Source organism: Telopea speciosissima, chromosome 7 (genome assembly GCF_018873765.1).
Source record: "Telopea speciosissima isolate NSW1024214 ecotype Mountain lineage chromosome 7, Tspe_v1, whole genome shotgun sequence".
Lineage (NCBI taxonomy): Eukaryota > Viridiplantae > Streptophyta > Magnoliopsida > Proteales > Proteaceae > Telopea > Telopea speciosissima.
Window position 1 is genome coordinate 57,447,189 of NC_057922.1, and position 17,872 is coordinate 57,465,060.

Genomic DNA, 17,872 nt, shown 5'->3' on the forward strand with positions numbered 1-17,872 from the left:
AGAAAAAGATACTACATTTTTTTTTGGGAGGGGTCCATGGGTGGCAATTTTATGGAACTTTTTTTCACCTCTTGTGGGTGTGTTGTTTTCCCAATTGTAGGTGTGTGTGTCTTTCGACTCGGATGGAATTCATCAGCCTCAATATAGCAGGTTTGGAAAAGGGTTTTACTTGCTTTGATACTAGAGATCTCTGGAGAAACAACTGAATCACCAGATCCCTTTCACTTGTGCTGTGTCCATCAAGTTTCTTATAGCATACATATGTCATTCACCTGTATATCATTCACCTGTAAGGCTTTCTGCTTCATTAGTTGCAATTAGGCCCAACACCTAATCAAGTAAAACCAACCTTGTAGAGCATTTACAAGCAGAGGTATGAACAGTTCAAACATCTGCTAACATTCATAAGGTGCAAAACAATCAGATAATAGGGAATAGAGAATATACATGAACAGTTTCACTGTAGCAAAGTGAATGGATTAAATATTCTGCAAGTTACTAGTAACACTATTGAAAACAAAACTGTGACAAGGATCTGTACCATGATTTCTCTTCCTTCTATGAAACTGGTCCAAGGCCAATAAAAATTCATTCATCACTCATAAATGGAAAAGAAAGCAAATGATACAAGGTGGGATACAAAAGGCTCAAAATTTTCTATCAGAGGCAACCGAGCAACTATGAGTGCCAATCCCCTCTCTACAGGCTCAGACACATTAATACCTATGAAATAATTAAAACAAACCTGAGATATTGGCTACTGGTAAAACAGTTAAAAGTATCTAATGCCAAGGATTTCTCTTTCTCCTCCCGCTTTGTTTCAAGCTAGCTGCCGTGCTTCCTTTTGAACTCTACCACAACCCAATAAAAGAGAGTATAATGAGTTTTTCTTAGTTTCCAGCTAGTACAGAATATTAAAGATCAAATGAATAGAATTTCCAATCAAGCATCCCCCCCCCCCCCCAAATTACCGATTTTGATTTCTTTGCCTTTCCCCTGATCCTATTCTTTGGAGGTTTTAATTTGTAGATCCTCATCATCCAATGATGTGTTGTGAATACCTGAAATTATCAGAAGAATAAACTAGATGTACACTTCATACACATTCAATGCATTCATCCTACTGCAGTTAAGAAAGAGCTCAAATAACAGAATATGTCCTAGATGAACAGGTTCGCCCCAGTCGTAAGATATTTCTCACATTCTCAGATAGAAACTCGTGTGTGCCTGAAGATTGTCTGCTTGAGACATCTGTTGCTAACAGACGAAGACTGTTGCCTTACAATCTAGAGAGCAGGGAAGGGTTAGTGAGGAAGCTATGCTTAGAGAGGACAAATCAAGAAAATTGCCCACAGAATATATGCATAATGCAGTTTTTGCAAAATGTTCATGGTGGGGGTTCAGGCTAAACACCTCCCTTAAAGATTCCAAGCGAACCCAAACTCAAAAAGTAAACAGAAAAGTGAACCTTCTCAGATGAAGCTCAAACTTTGACAGGCAATCACTAATAAATAGTAGAGATGTCCTTCAGAAGATGGTAAAGATTGAATGGTCCGATTAAAAGTAATTGAAGATTCAATCAAATCTGAAATTGAAAATCAGATAATAGGAAATCTCTAACTAATCAAAATCTGGAAGTCAGATCAGTCTGAAACTTAAATTGAAGTCCCTTCTTGGTTGTCTAAATCAAATCCCAAAGTATGAATCTGATCTAAAGGCTAGATTAAAAGTAACTTGAAAATCCAGATCTGAAATAGAATATTAAACAGAAAAAACAGCAGATTTTTAAAATCAGCAGAACCAAGCTTAAGATCAGTCGAAGATCAGTAATGGAACACCCATTAATGCCCCCAAGTCTCAACCCTAACAGAGGACTAAATCTGTTTCAGGTACTAAAACAAATCTGGCAGAAACAGTCCAGAAACAGGGGATATTGGAGGTTGTAATCTCAAGCCTGAATGATGTTAAATGGTTAAAAACTATATGAAGATTAGTAGGCTTATGTGATGACTGATGTTCTAGTTCAAACTGAGAATAGAACTTCGTAATAATAAGATCAATCGATGGGGAAAACTAGAACAGTACCTCGCTAGCAGAAAACAGAGTATAAAGAAAGATAACAATGCTTTCCCACCAATGGATCAGAGTCCCACGATCCACTAAGGCTTCACACCATGACTGAAGTGCACAGCTCAATTGCGGAAAACAAGCTTCCATATTCTTTAACTTGTTTGTGAGCCAATGCTCTTACAAGCTATTTAAAGAGAAAACTAAAAATAGTCTTAATCTGAATAGGAAAGTAAAATCCTATTGCTAAGCAACATAAATAAGAAGCATAATAATAAAAGGAAACCTTCTCACGCAGAGGGAATTCAAAACCTATGAAACAACTTCAAATAAAGACTAACTAAAGTAATGAAGCCTAATCCCGTATGCCTACCTTCTACCCATATTTTAGGCCCATTAAAGTGGCCTATTACAAAGAAAATACATGGGATCAAAGGCCCAACACATACATAACCCAACCCAAAGCTGATATCCAATAAAATAAGCCCTTTAGGTGACTCATCTGTATCAGTTCAAGGGGTAACTGCTTAAACTATCGAGCAAGGAAGACGCTGGGAAAGGAACAGCATTCATCAACAAAAACAGTGCTCAGCATGCTATTCATATTCTAACCATTTATGGTAGTAGTTCCCTAATCAATCATGCATCACCCAATGACTAAATTACATTACTCACTAAGCAAAATTGATGCCAAAAAGATGATGCTCATATTGTTACCTCCTCAAAATGTGTAAGTTTGAAATGCTTCTTCCCAATTTCAGTCCTCCTTACTCTGTCAAATCCTTTGCCATCTGTCTCCACAAACCTAAATAAATAACAGAATGAGAACACATAAAGCATACACAAGATATAAGTTATAAAACAAAGTATAGGATGTGAGCACACCTATAATACGCGAGTTTGTACATGAGACAATTTAACATGGTTGGAGTGGCCTGAGAATCGATCCGGTACTGACCATCTCTCTATTGCATAGCAGTCAGACGGAAATAGTAATATTTCAATTACCACACAACCAAAGAAAAAGTTGAATGTAAGCTACGAGCATGTCTAAAGTTTCTTTGTCAAACTTCTGTGTTGGAATAAAGATGTTAACTAGCATGACAACAAAATAAACCTCAAAATACAAATCATACACATACACCTCGACATTAATCTAGGAGTGTATGTTCATTTATCCTTTTGGTCATGTGCACACACATAATATCCAAAATATATGATTTGACAAGTAGATAGTTCATGTATTTTCTACTTTAAAATAAAAGAGAGATAGAGAGAGAGCAGAGAAAAGAACACAACTATTTTTATTAGCATGAAAAGGAAACATAATTATAGCTATACGCCTATACCTGTAAACTGTAAACATAATTATACTACTTATGAGATCCTGCTTCTGTAAACTATTAAATAAAAAAAATTATTGAGGGGTAGTTTTGGTATGACATACTTAATCAAGTGCTATTTTGGTAATACATGAAGAAAGAGCCCACTGGTGGTCCTTCAATGTTTAATTGGGATTGTCTAAATGACACTTCTATAGGTGTATTTAGAACTTCAAAGTTGACACCTTAAGAGGTGTCAATAAGAAAATCCCATGTTTAATTGTTTATTTTTCATTTTTCTGAATTTTGATGTTCCATTGAATGCACAAAAATAAGCAGTACGTAGGTCCCAAATTGTTGCCCGTTGCACCCTTCTTCAAAATTAAAAATCACTTTTGCAGTGTCCCAAACTCCAAAAAGATGTTATTGAGCTGCAATAAGCAATAAGAGCTTAATATGCACTGCCAAACAGCTCTAAGACAATCCACCAATATCAGCAATTAAGCTGCAGCTAGATTCAGTGGCATTCACCACAACAATCTGATTGTAAGAGGAAATTGATATTTGATATCCCATGCAATCCGAAATGCCAACTTACTAGATAATCGGGTTCCTTGATGTGGGGAAAAACACCACCTCCAATACGAACCATCCACAAAAACTTATTGATATCATCACTGGGGTAGCCTACAAGACCTGAACATCAGAATAAATGTTCATAACAATCAGTTGCTGTATGTTAACATGTGGTCTTCTAACAGTTAGGGAAGCCAATTCTGAAAGTAAACAAAGTATGACAGAACAAAGAACAATATGGAATCCCACCTCCAAAGACAACAAGAACATATTTTACATCCAAAGAGTTGAAAATCTCCCAGGCAGCCTTCTCTGGAGAAGACATGGCAGTACCAACTGTTGCAATATGTGTGTTGTTCCAGGTATTGTTATCAACTATGACTGTACGATTAGCCATAGCAGTTGTTTGGTAACCATAGTCCCACCAAGATGCAACCTGCAAGAAGTCCTTGTTAAGCATCCAGTTTATTTTATTTCTTCATTCAGCTACCCATATACCACTTAAGCTTGAAAGAAACTCTCAAAGCCATAATTTAAAACAATCTAAGAGTCTCAAATGTTATCTGGTGAAATTGATGACGTGCCAAAACAAAGATATTACAAAGACCATTAAAACTCAATTTGTCTTTTAATATGAAGTACAAGAATGAAAGAATTCCTCACAATACATACATTTTAAGCATATAAATACATTTTTAAGGATAAGCATGGATAGAATATAATCCTTTTAATCATTTATCTTATTGACAGAAGCTTTTCAATCATTAAAATAACCTTTCAATTATTCTGGAACTATCAATGATTTACAAACATTTATGAGAAGCCAACCCTCAAAAATTTGTCATGGGTCTTGCACCAGAAATAATGCCAACAAGAATAAATGACATGGAACTAGCAGGAAAGTTATTCTATGGTTCATGGCAGAATGAAAATAATGATAAGATCTGTTTAAAAAAAAATAGTTTAGCAACTATTCTTTCACAATGTTGGGTTGTAACCATATATACAGAGAGATGAGTAAATAGCACAACCTTCATTTACAATGCCAAGGACATTCTCAAGTCTCACCAAGAAGTTAAAGACCAGATGAATAGAACAAGGGGGAAATACTAGGAGAAACCATGGCTGAAGGTTTCATTATGGTTCTGTCATTATTGTCCTTATCTGAGCCTCACCGAGCAGGATGGGGTCAACTACAAAAATCTTGCTCCATCATCCCATCTAATCCAAGGCCACATCCTCCAGCAAAGTATGCATTGAACTAGGTAATGGTGATGAAAATCAATCTCATGCTTTTAATTTTTACCGATTCTTGAAAGGCGAATTACCATTAATTCTAAGTGATCATTCTAAAATGATCAGAAACAAACATAATAGCATAATCACATGTTCAATCTCTAATAATATAACTAAATTGACCCAAATCTGCCACTTTATACTGCAAGGGGTCAAAAGACAAAGTCACCTTATCATCCACTTCGGTATTGTGGCGCAACCATGCATAAGCTTCACGAAAATCATCAAAAACATGAAGACCATCATGCGAGTGAGATGTCAGAACAATTGAAGGAGCTGAATAAGCTTCCGCCGCTGCCCATACACAATGAATCTACACAGAGAAACCTCTATTGATAATCAAAGGACTTAGGTAGATGAGCAAAAAGCATCTAAATTAATGCAAATCCATTCAAATTATAATAACAAAGGAGCCATGGAACCACCAAAAATTTATTGTACTGTATGTGTATGTGTGTTTATGCGCACATGACGAGGATTATTGGCAGGGTAATCAAAAACCCACACTGCAGTCGATTCATACATTAACAAGAAGTTAAAAATAAGCTATTATACACAATATCAATGTCACTTTAACATAACAGAAATAAGAAATTCAACAAGCATGAAAAGCTGTGCAATGGGAAAAATAAAAAATATCTTCATTATGAAATTCTTCTTCATTGTTGTAGGGAATAACATGATTCTTAAAAAACAAAAAAGGGCGTACCCAGTGCACGAGGCTCCTGCCTCTGCAAGGTCTGGGGAGGGTCATAATGTACACAGCCTTACCCCTGCTTTTGCAAAGAGGCTGTTTCCACCACTTGGTCACAACGGAGCAACCTTTTCCGTTGCTCTTGATTACATGATTCTTTATTAATTTAACTTTAAAAACCAAAGGACAACAATCAAAATAATTTAGAATTTTGTCTAAACTTAATCTCCAGTGCATTTCATTCAATTCATACTACAATTGCCTTGTTTTCATTTCAAGTGACTCTTTGTGATGTATTCAGGGCATGTTGGTTTCCTTTCCCCCAATATAAGATATTACACTATAATTCAAAATAAATAAAATATACTTTTACTATCCTACTGAACCACAACCAAACTTGGACCCAGTTCATGATCTGGGCTTACAATTGGGTTCGAGCCGGCTCCCACCAGCGTTACTACATCAACCATAAGATTCACGGCTTTCTTTCTTGTTTTTAAACTTTGCACTGTGACTGCTGCTCAAGATTTCAAAGTGCAGTGAAGAGGCCTGTGACAAACTTCACAATCCCAAATAATGTAAAACAAACAAAAAAACTCCTCTCCCTCCCCCCCCCCCGCCCCCCTGAACGAAAAAAAAAACAGATATACTTTCTTCCCTCTATTTATGGAGAACTTGTTTTTCCTTTCGTTTGTAAAGAAGAACATAAAAATGAAGGAAGAATATGATCATCACTGTTCAGTAAGATTAAGTTCAATATGAGATCAGATAATGAGGTGAAGGGAGGATATCAATCCTATCCTCACTAAAAATGACCAACTGATAGAGCAAGGGAGCATGCGTGCACAGGAAACAGGAAACAAAGCAATGTTACAGAACAATAGATAGTTTGAAAGCTTGAAAATGGCTACAAAAGACTTGTCTGCATAAATAGTAATTTGCATTTTCCAAAATACTTATATTGGGGTTAGGAACACAATTGCAATCATAAATGATCAAAGAGAGATAAAGAGGGGGATGCGAGAGACTGTGGAACCCTTTCTAGGACACACACAGAAGGAGGGAGAGCAGACTGTCAGGTTCTCTTTTCAGGAAAGATATAGTGAAGATTATATTCAGGCTGTTTTCAGATGTCAATGAATACGTACCAAAAGAATTCCCAATATTGGAGCGGTACCTTGAGAACGGTTTCGGGTGCAAAATTCATCTTAGCACATACTTAACATGAAATGAATATTATTACAAGGCTACCAATTACGATGACCATTAATGACTTGCCTAGTCAAATTAGGTGGTTGGAGAAATCAAGTTAGTATTCCTGGTTTTTGTGACAATGATCTACCTGAATTCTATGCTTTCATCTTCCTTCCTTTCTTTTTTTTTTCTTTTTTTTTTCTTTTTTTGTTTTTGTGGGGGGGGGGGGGGGGCAGTATTTTTATAGGTCATTTGTGGGTTTTTTTTTTTGCTGGAATTTTAGACTCCGATCAGACCCCTTTTTCGTGCAGTAAATTGGGTTCTTATCTGCAAAAGATCTTACCTACTTGTGTGGGTGGTAGCTTTGGGAGAAAAGCTTAGCTACAATATAAAAATCTCCTACAGCTTAAATCAACCAAGAATCATTCCAAGTCCTGAACACTTGAAACATATTCTAACAATGAAAATGAAAACGAAGAATGAGAAATAATCACAAAACAGACACGTGCCCCTTTTCATTAGATGGAACCTAAGGATAACCGTGTTTAACTAACAGCTATAAGATACGGTAAATATCAGTGCAAAGATATCAACTTGTACAGAGACACAATTCAAAGACGAGATTGGCATACCACATAAACACCGCCCAATAAAACAAGTAAGAGAAGAGCAATAACAGATGCCTCTAATGGTAAAACCAAAAGCCTCTTTTGGATTTGAGACTTCAGAGAAGGTTTCTCCACATGTTCCTTTTCCTTCTTCTTCTTCTTTTTTGAGGTTCGTTCCTTTGTAGTGTCTTCAGTTCTATCAGTAGGTGGTTCTTTTTCAGTCTTCACCATATCACTTTGAGTATCAACAGTTCTAGAAGTGGTATCCCCTGCCTTAAAGGACAAGACCATAACTGAGATATTACTTCATAAACCAGACTACAAGTTGTTTGAATAGTTTGAAAATGTGTACAAGTCAACAAGCAAAAAGAGTAAAACATAAAGAAGCCTTACACCAGATTGAGAGTTGCCAGATACTCCAGGCAACTGAAACTTGACTGATCGTGTCAAAACATCAAAAGCTTCAGAAAGAGCAATTCCAGACATAATACATGCAGCTGGAGCCAGAACAAGCATAAGACGCACCTGGAACATATGATAAAAGAAAGATATTACGGATGTTAAATATCATTACTAGAGAATCATGAGGAAAAGCAGATGAAGTTAGCTGTTTTAAAGGTCTACTTACCATGACTCCAGAAAAATATACTGAAGTTACAATATACAGGACCACAAAGGAGCTCGCATCAGAAAGGGGTAAAAAGCATGCCTGTAACAAATGAGGAACACAATTAAAATACACAAAGTGGTAAGACAAAAACATAAAACTCCACATTCAGTGGCATGATATGCAATGAACAGGGGTATTGCTTACAATAATGCCAGCTGGAACCAAGAAAGCCAAAACATTGATGTCCATAAAATATGATGGCCAGGTTGGCGGTTGATGTTCGCTAACACTAGCAATAATGGGTATGTACTTGCTTGCATAAGTTCTGTTCCAATTCCACAGAAAGTAGTATTAGAAATCCAAAAGAGAGAACAGATATAAACAAGCACATAGAGAAACTAGGTTCAACACCTGGAATGGTAGAACTATAAAGAGAGGGGGGGGGGGGAAGGTACGTGAATAGCCAGAAAAAAGGGGGTTGGGTGGGGGAGAAGAATAAGAAAATACAATATCACTAAATGCTGATTAGGGGACTCCAAATTTGAGAATGCATTCTGTTAAGTGAGTTGGTTTATATTTGAAAGCATAGTTAGTGTGGGGGGTATTTTAGGTACTGTTACTTACTTGTGTTAAGTCAGTTCTATTATGTTCCATTATGTACTGAAGTTATTATAAATAAAGGTAAAGGCCCACAGTTTGTGATAAGCTGCTCATAACAAAACTGTGAGCAGATTACTCCAATTCTCATGGTCTTCTTCTTTCTTTCCTCCATTAGTGCTGGTTGATTAGTAGGCTTTGGTTTTCTCACATGATATCAAAGCATTAAGATCCAGTACCTCTCACCTTTTTTTCTTAATTTTGTGGTCCGCAGCAACCAGTGGTGTTGTTTCTTATGTCTGAAACCCTAGTAAACAACATCATGAAGAACTAGGGTTTCCTATTGCTATGAAGATCCCCCCCCCCAATCATCTTTTATTGATGATCCTAGTATGATGTATGCAGTACCCTGTTTTGGCAGATTTTTTGGAGTTTGTTGAATCCTCGATTACTCCTAACCCATCCATCAGATTATACTTATCTTTTGGGGCACTGAAGTCTCTTATCTAAGTAAATACCCATATGGTGCTGATCTGAGTTCTGGACATCGAGTAATTGAAGTTTTCTCATCACCAATGCAGTTTGAGATCTATTTTTCTGGAGGAATCTGTTTATGATATTAAATCAGATCAGTTTGGTTGATATTTTGAGGCTTTTAAAGGTCATCAGGTGCTGCTTCCTCGATCTCACTTTGGGCCTTATCTGAGCCCTATTGTTGCTGCAACCAGAGATTCCCTTCCATAAGCTGGTGGTACTCTGTTTTGGTACCTGTGTTGGGTTTCTTCGTATCTTCATCTGATCATAGAGTCTCAGCCTTTCTTTAGGGCAATATTGTCTATCTTGGCAGCTTGGTTTGATTATAGTTTGCAGATCATCTAGTGTCCCTCTATCTGTTTCTCTTTATTACCCAAATTTTGGGTTTCAGGTTTAACATCAGTTTCTTCTGGCGCTTTGATTGCCGCTGTCCATCGGCATCTAGTTACATCTTCATCGCAGAGTCCAAACCTCCTGTGGACAATGTTAATGTCCAGATCACCACAATCAAGTTGAATGTTCCTTCCAATTATCTTCTCTGTGCACAGGCCGTGGAAGTCTATATCGCAGCCAAGGTCTAAAGTATCGGTATCGTGTATCGTATCGATGGGGTGATTTTAAGAGACATATTGTATCGTATCGAAAATACGAATAGCACGCTACAGATACGCATGGAAATGGTCAAGATACACATAGAAATACACTTTTGGAGCAAAAAACAATATAAATAAGCAATATTGCAGTTTGTATCCTTGATTCAACCAAAGTGCAGTTTGTTTGCTTGATTTGATTCGTTTTCCAGCAAAGAATCAAAGCCCCAAGCATGAAATTTGAAAGAAGAGGTCACAAAATTGAAGTTTTGAGTAAAAACTTGTCCGTCCAGGTGTTGTAGGTGCTTTTTGGTTCCTGGAATCACGATTCTGAAATCACATATGCCTTTTAATATGCATATCACAATGGTATTGCATTGTATTGCGCTGTATTGACCGACACGATACAATACATACCGATACTTTAAAAAAAATTTCAACCCCTAAATCAATCGTATTGGGAGTATAGGTATGTCTAGAGAGTATTGTATCGCGCCGTATTGGCCGATACAATGCGATACTGATTGATACCTCTTTTTTTTTCAAAAAAAAAAAAAAACATATCTCACTGTATCGTATCGATACACTGCGATACCGATACGTATCGGCCAATACAATACGGTGCAATACTTTAAACCATGATCACAGCTAAAGGTAAGATGGATTATCTAACTATGACTCCACCAGTTCCCACTGCTGATAATTATAAGGATTGGCAATCTGAGAATGCAACTTTACTTTGTTGGCTTCGGAATAGCATGGAACCCTTTGTAGCTGCTAATGTCATGTTTCATAAGACTACAAAGGGTGTCTGGGATGAACTCAAAGAGAATTTTTCTCACGACAAAAAAGTCAAGAATATATGATCTCTAAGAAAAGTTTTTTACCTTCAAGCAGAATGGAAAATTAGTTAGCGACTACTACAGTACACTTAAAGGCAGGTGGGAGGAACTCAATGTCTATCAGCCCCTCTCCACTGTGATGCAGATTCATCACCAAAATAAGCTTGTTTATTAAGAATAAGTCTAGGGTTGGGTTATATACATGTTGGGCCTTTAATCCCATGAGTTTTCAATGTAATAAGCCACTTTTTGGGCCTAAAGTATGGGTAATAAGGTTACATACGGGATTAGTTAGTAGATTTCCATTTTGGGAAATTATCAGCGCCACCCCCTGACGTTTGCCTATATTTTAAAGCATACCCACTAACTACCATAATATCAATCGCCTCCCCTGCTTTACCAAATTAATAACATACAGACCCTCTACCGTTAGTTCAAAGCTGTTAAGTGGTGATGTCAACAGCTTAATATTTTTTAGAAGACACTTCTCCCCTTCTTAGTTGGCGAAGTACCTAATCTACCCTTTCAATTAAAACACCCACAAACCCTTTTTCTTCCTCACACTCAACCGACGACCTTGGAGAACATCCACCGACCTACCGTCTTCTGAAGAAGAAACCTACTCCGGCAACCAAAACTAAATTTGGTTAGCTTTTACTCCTTAACGTTATTACTCATTGTTTTGGGCCGTTGCGGTACGAGCAGTGGCACTGTTCACACTATACGCGCAAGATAGTACAGGCTAAAGCAGGAAGAGTCAGTGGAGCTCTGGTTCAACTTTCTGGTAACGGTGGTGGTGGTGGTGGTGATGGTATTTGTTGTATGTTATTGCATTACCAGAAGTGAGATCATACAGATATAGGATCGAAAGAACTATTCTTTTGTTAGAGAATCCTTGGTGTTCTACTGGGCGTGCAGTGGATTAAAGTAGGCATGGGCGTTGGGGGTAACTTTTGGGATTTACTCAAACCCTATGCGCGAAACGAAGATTTTGATTTCCTGAGAAACAAGAAAGTGGCAGTAGACCTCTCTTTCTGGAACATTCAACATGAGACTGCCATTGGGGAAGAACGCAAGGAATCCCCATCTAAGAATCACTTTCTTTAGAACCATTAATCTCTTTTCCAAGGTTTTCCGCTTCCCCAATTCTCTACTTGTGATGCATTCTCTTTTCAGTTTTTGTTTTCAGTCATAAACACTGATAAGAAAAATAATCTTTTTTTCTTTCTTTGAGGGTTTGTAGCTTGGAGCATTTCCGGTCTTTGTAGTTTACAGGATTCCTTCTCCGTTGAAGTCATGGGCGAGGATCGAACGCTTCTGCCATTCTTCCGGCATTGATGCAACGGGTTTTCTGTTTCTCTTTTTCAACGATGTTCTGTGTTTCAGATTAGTAAAGGACCCGAAACCCTTCTGTTTCAGAGGCATCATCAAAACAGAGGATCTTCTTCAGGCTCTGTTTTAGACTCAGCGAGGCAAGTTCCAACTGGGCCTGACCCTCTTCACCACAATGGCTTCCCTTCAAGACCATGACAGCTCTCATCATGCTTCTTATGATATCTGTTTATAATGAAATAAATGTGGGTTTTGCTTTAACTTATCTAATGTGGGTTCTCAAGAGTTTTTCATACATGAGTCTTCTTGTAAAAATGAGATTTTACAGGAGATAGAATAGGTTTTATTTATGGATATTTATAGAAGTTCTTATTCTTTTCAAATATGAATTTCATACATGTTCAGTCTGCAACCTTCCTGTCCCCTTTCTGTTTTCCTTGTGAGAAATGGTTTGAGGAGCTTTGCTTGCTGCAGTGTTTGTGTTTGTGGTGATGTCCACTAACATGCACCCTGGGTAACTTGTGGATTTCTTTCATGTTGCTTTTTTTTTTAATCAATTTTAGTTTAAAAATTGGAAGTAGTCATTGGATCAATCTGATTGGCTAATCTCTCTCTCTCTCTCTCTCTCATTGGATCAATCTAGGTTTTTTATGTTTTAGTGTAAAGGGTATTTTGGTCAAAGGAATTTCAGAGGTTAACATCGTTCAAAAATGGGTAATGATTGATATTATGGTAGTTAGTTGGTGTGCTTTAAAATATAAGCAAACGTCAGGGGGTGGCGCTGATAATTCCCTTCTTTTTATTTGGTTAGTGGTCACGTGATCACTTAACTAATTATGTGACTTGGTTAAGTGGTCATGTGACTACTTAATTGTTATGTAAGTTGGGCTGGATTAGGACTATAGAAGTTCAGGCATGTTTTGAGTCTATTTCCTTCAGTATTTCAGTTTCTTAGTCAATTTAGGTTAACCAAATAGGTTAATGATTGGGTTAGGCCTTTCCTTTTTAGTGTGGGAGTCTATTTTTGAGTCTTTTATATAAGGTTGAAAGGGGGGCAAACATTGAACACGAATTTTCATATTAATGAAAAGCTTTTTGCTGCTCTTCTTCTCCATTGAAGATTTTTGTCTTGTGTTTGATCAAGGCTGGTGGGATTGGTGTTTGATCCAATCGACACATTGCCGTGTGAAGCCCGGGTGGTTCTTTTGAAGCTTTCTTTTGGTGTTCTTTGTGCAAAATTTAATTTTTATTCAAGTTTCTCCATTCAAACAAGCTGCTGCCAAGGATTGTCTGCAACTACAGTAAGTTTAAATCATCCTATCCCCTACAATTCCTCTTCTAATCCTCTCACAGCCCAAGCCCTAAGATTCTCCCTTTTGTTTTCAATTTTCCCAAATCCCAATACCTAAATTCTGTCCAGACCAAACCAGCCAGCCAAATCACACCAAACTTTGATCGAAGTCTCCTCTCATACTAAGGAAAACTCGATCCAAGTGGTTCCCTCATCTAACCATCATAAACCCTAAAAATCCATTTTTTTCCTCTTTTCAAAAACCCGAAATCCTAACCCTAACCTTGCTGCGGATTCTAATTGAAAGGCCTAGACTTGTTAAAACTTAACGTAACCTTCACTGATAGACTCTACATCAACTTGACCTAACCCCACCATCAAACTCTAGGTCCCATTAAACTCTAACCCAAATTTAACCAAAAACACCTATTTTGACCTATTCGAACTACCCTGTTCATGGCAGATCCTGGTTATTGGCTTCTAGTTGGTTTCCTACCAATTTAGAACTACATTAAAATCAATGTTCTCAAATCTCAACGTGCTGAGTTTCTTGTAGCTAAGTTTCTATCTGGATTGGACTCCGATCTTCAACCAGTCAAGAGTCAAATATTGGCTGGTGAGAAGATTCCCTCAATCAATGAAGCATATTGCAGAATTCAGCGAGTTGTGTCTCCTTCTTAGGTTAAATCTGATTCCACTCCCTCCTGCAAGGATAATTCAGCATTTGTTGTTAATAATGGTGGTCGTGATTGTGTCTCTAGTAGAGGCCGTGGACTGGTGTGGACGTGGTATGGCCACTCGTGGTAATCCATCTACTGATCCTGTTGTTCGCTGGTGTACTCATTGTGGCCACCCCAATCACACTGTTGATAAATGTTGGATAAAGCATGGCAAACCTCAGTGGGCAAAACAACAATTTGCAAAAACTACTGTTTCTGATAAGAATACTGAAGTGGTGCCCTCTACTGACACTAATCATGGTTGTACATCTACTAGTAGTGTTTCATCCCATACTAATGTAATCAATCAACTTCTGAAATGCGTTAAACAACTTGAGACATCCTCTTCTACATCCACAGCTACGTTAGCACACTTAGGTATACCCACATGCTTCACCTCCTCATCTTCTACTCCTTGGGTCATTGACTCGAGCGATTCCTCACATATGACCGACAAGCCTAACTGATTCTCTTCATTTTAGCAATCTGATCTTCCATCACAAGTTACCCTTGCCAATGAACCCTTTACTAGTGTTACTGGTCATGGTGTTGTTTCTCTTTCCTCTTCACTTTCATTATCTTCAGTACTTCATGTTCCCAAGTTGCCTTTTAATCTCTTATTTGTAATTCAATTGACGAAATAATTTAATTGCCCCGATACATTTCATCCTTCTTATTGTGTTTTCCAGAATCTCAAAAAAGACTATGATTGGTGGTGGATATGAGAGGGATGGCTTACACTATTTTAATGTGGCTTCATCATCTACGAGTCTACAACGGCATCTACTACCTCTGGCATTTCCCCTTTGCATTGGCATTTCAGCTGGGTATCTATCTATCATTTTGTTTCCTTTATTGATGATCACCCTTGCATGTCATGGATGTATCTTTTGAGAGATTGCTCTAATGTGTCTGGCTTCAAACAATTTAATAATTAAATAAGAGTTCAGTTTGGAGAGGTGCATCGGGAGTGTTATGCGACAAACGCATGCCTATTAAGCTTAAAGGGAAATTCTACAGGACAGTAATAAGACCAGCCATGACTTATGGAGCAGAATGTTGGGCGGTTAATAAGAGTAACATAGATAAGATGAGTGTAGCGGAGATGAGGATGTTGAGGAGGATGTGTGGCAAGACCAGGAGAGATAGAGTAAGGAATAATTGTATTAGAACCAAATTGGGAGTTGCACCAATCCGAGACAAGCTTCGTGAGAGCTGCTTGAGGTGGTATGGTCATGTCCAATAGAGACCTTTGGATGCACCGGTAAGGAAGAGTGACCAGATTCAGTTTGACGGAGCTATAAGAAGTAGGGGCAAGCCTAAAATGACTATTGGAGAAGTGGTAAGAAAGGATATGCATGTGGTACGGCTCGATCCTAGTATGACCGCAGATAGAGTTGTTTGGAAGACAAAGACCCGTGTAGCCGACCCCTTGTAGGGGAATGTTCCTGGGATGCTGTTTTGACTACTGCTTTGACTTTTTCCTTTTCTATTTTCTATTCTTCTTTTCCTTTTACTTCCTTTTACTTTCTTTTACTTCTCTTATTTCTTTTACTGTCATAGCCTCTATCAAATCCATGTAGCCGACCCCATTTAGTTGGGATAAGGTTATGGTTGTTGTTGTTGTTTGTTGTTTTGGTATTTGTTTGAAAACTGTGTACTGACCAAGGTACTAAAACTCGGAACTCGACCCTGGGAAAAACTGAGATCTCGGTCGAGTTGGTGTATTTTTTTCCGGTGGGTTTTAGACCTAGTTAGGGTCTGAAACTTGGTATTCAGCCTATTTTAGGCCATTTAAACACAATGGCATTATCAGATTTTGCAAAAACAAAGTCCAAATAGGAGTTTAACTTCAGACCCTAAGTTGGTAGGCGACGACGTACTAAAATACCCTACTCTACACATAATTTAGTAATAGAAAGCATTAAAGCAAGCAAAATATTCAACTAATAGCTAAACAACTTAAATAAGTATTAAAAATTTTAAAGTGTACAATACATCATTCTGCTTAACAATGTTACATTACATAAAATGTGATCGACTAAAGAATTCCCAGAGCTAAAATGAGTCGCAACCTTCAAATGGGGAAGAAAACAGCTTTTGGACAAAACTCGATCGAGTTCTGTCGAGTTAGGTGACTTTAAAGAAGTAGATGGATCGAGATCTAGGTCGACCTGAGATCTCGAGTTACAGGAGATCTCGACCGAGAAAGTGTAATTTTTTAACTCGTATACCAACTCGACTCCACCTCTCAAAAAAATGAGATCTCGGTCGAGATCTCGCGAGTTCTCGAACTATGGTACTGACAATGCAATTGAAATTACTCAACGTGAGATTTCGTCGTTCTGTTGTGATAATGGCCTCATTCACTAGACCAATTGTTCCTATACTAACAAAATGGGGTGGTGGAACATAAGAACCGTCATTTTTTAGCTATTGCTAGGTCTTTAATGTTTCATATAAATGTTCCAAAATTTATTGGACGGATGTTATGCTGACCACTTGTTTTTTTATTACTGGATGTCGTCTTCTGTCCTACGTAATCATACTACCTTTTCCGTGGTCTTCCCTAATAGACCTTTGTTTAGTGTACCTCATATTTTTCGTAGTCAATGTTTTGTGCATTATCTGCGTCCTGGTTCCAATAAGTTATCTCCTCGGTCTACCAAGTGTATTTTTTGGGGTACTCCCGTACCCAAAAGTGTGTTTCTCATCAGCAATTTGTTTGTGTTATGTTACCTTCTTTGAGACCACACCCTATTTTGGTGGTCTGGTTCCTAATTTGGGTCCCATACCTCCACTCCACCTCCTCTTCCTCTGTCCATTCCCCTTGAGATATTGGATTCCACACCTTCTGCACCATCTACTGTCCCTCCTACGGTGCCTTTACAGGTTTACAAGAGCCGTCCACAGCAACCACCAACTGTGCCAATCGTCCCTCCGTCATTACCATCTGCCTCTTTACCTAGAGATCCTCTCTTTGACATTGATCTTCCTATTGCTCTTTGGAAAGGTACTCGTTCTTGTACTCAAACTTCCTTGGTAGTTTATCCAATTGCTAATTATGTGTCTACATCTCATCTCCCTATCTCTCTTCGTCAATTTGCTATGTCCATTACATCTCACACTATTCCTTCCCATTATCAAGAAGCTTTGAATCACTTTGGGTGGAAAACTGCAATGTATGTAGAAATGGATGCCTTGCACTCTCGCAAGACTTGGACTTTGGTTACTCTACCTCTTGGTAAGGACCTTGTGAAGTGCTGTTGGGTATACACGATAAAGAATCACCTTGATGGTTCAGTAGAGCAGTTGAAAACTTGACTGGTTGCTTAGGGCAATACACAGACTTCTGGGGTTGACTACTTTGAAACTTTTTCTCCTGTTTCTCAGTTAAATTTTGTGCAGATCCTCATTTCTTTGGCTTTTAACTTGATTAGCCTCTTTACCAGTTAGACATCAAGAATACCTTTTTGTATGGTAACTTACATGAGCAGGTTTATATGGAGCAACCTCCTTGGTATGTTGCTCAAGGGGAGGACATTGAGAAAGTGTAGGCTACACAAAACTATTTATCGGATGAAATAGTCCCCATGAGCA

The 17,872-nt window shown here is 38.0% G+C and overlaps 1 protein-coding gene across 1 annotated transcript in view; it reads right to left on the reverse strand.

The window, feature by feature from the left end:
* Positions 1 to 444: 444 nt before the first annotated feature.
* LOC122668858 (dolichyl-diphosphooligosaccharide--protein glycosyltransferase subunit STT3A-like) overlaps positions 445 to 17,872 on the reverse strand; it is a 41,417-nt gene continuing 23,989 nt past the window's right edge. The window contains exons 13-23 of the mRNA XM_043865412.1: positions 8,572 to 8,692; positions 8,386 to 8,466; positions 8,151 to 8,282; positions 7,782 to 8,030; positions 5,431 to 5,574; positions 4,215 to 4,401; positions 3,988 to 4,085; positions 2,953 to 3,032; positions 2,785 to 2,872; positions 972 to 1,061; positions 445 to 851 (exon numbers count right to left, since the gene is read on the reverse strand). Coding sequence (XP_043721347.1) covers positions 783 to 851; positions 972 to 1,061; positions 2,785 to 2,872; positions 2,953 to 3,032; positions 3,988 to 4,085; positions 4,215 to 4,401; positions 5,431 to 5,574; positions 7,782 to 8,030; positions 8,151 to 8,282; positions 8,386 to 8,466; positions 8,572 to 8,692 — 1,339 coding nt within the window. The 3' untranslated portion in view covers positions 445 to 782. The remainder of the gene's footprint in view (positions 852 to 971; positions 1,062 to 2,784; positions 2,873 to 2,952; positions 3,033 to 3,987; positions 4,086 to 4,214; positions 4,402 to 5,430; positions 5,575 to 7,781; positions 8,031 to 8,150; positions 8,283 to 8,385; positions 8,467 to 8,571; positions 8,693 to 17,872) is intronic.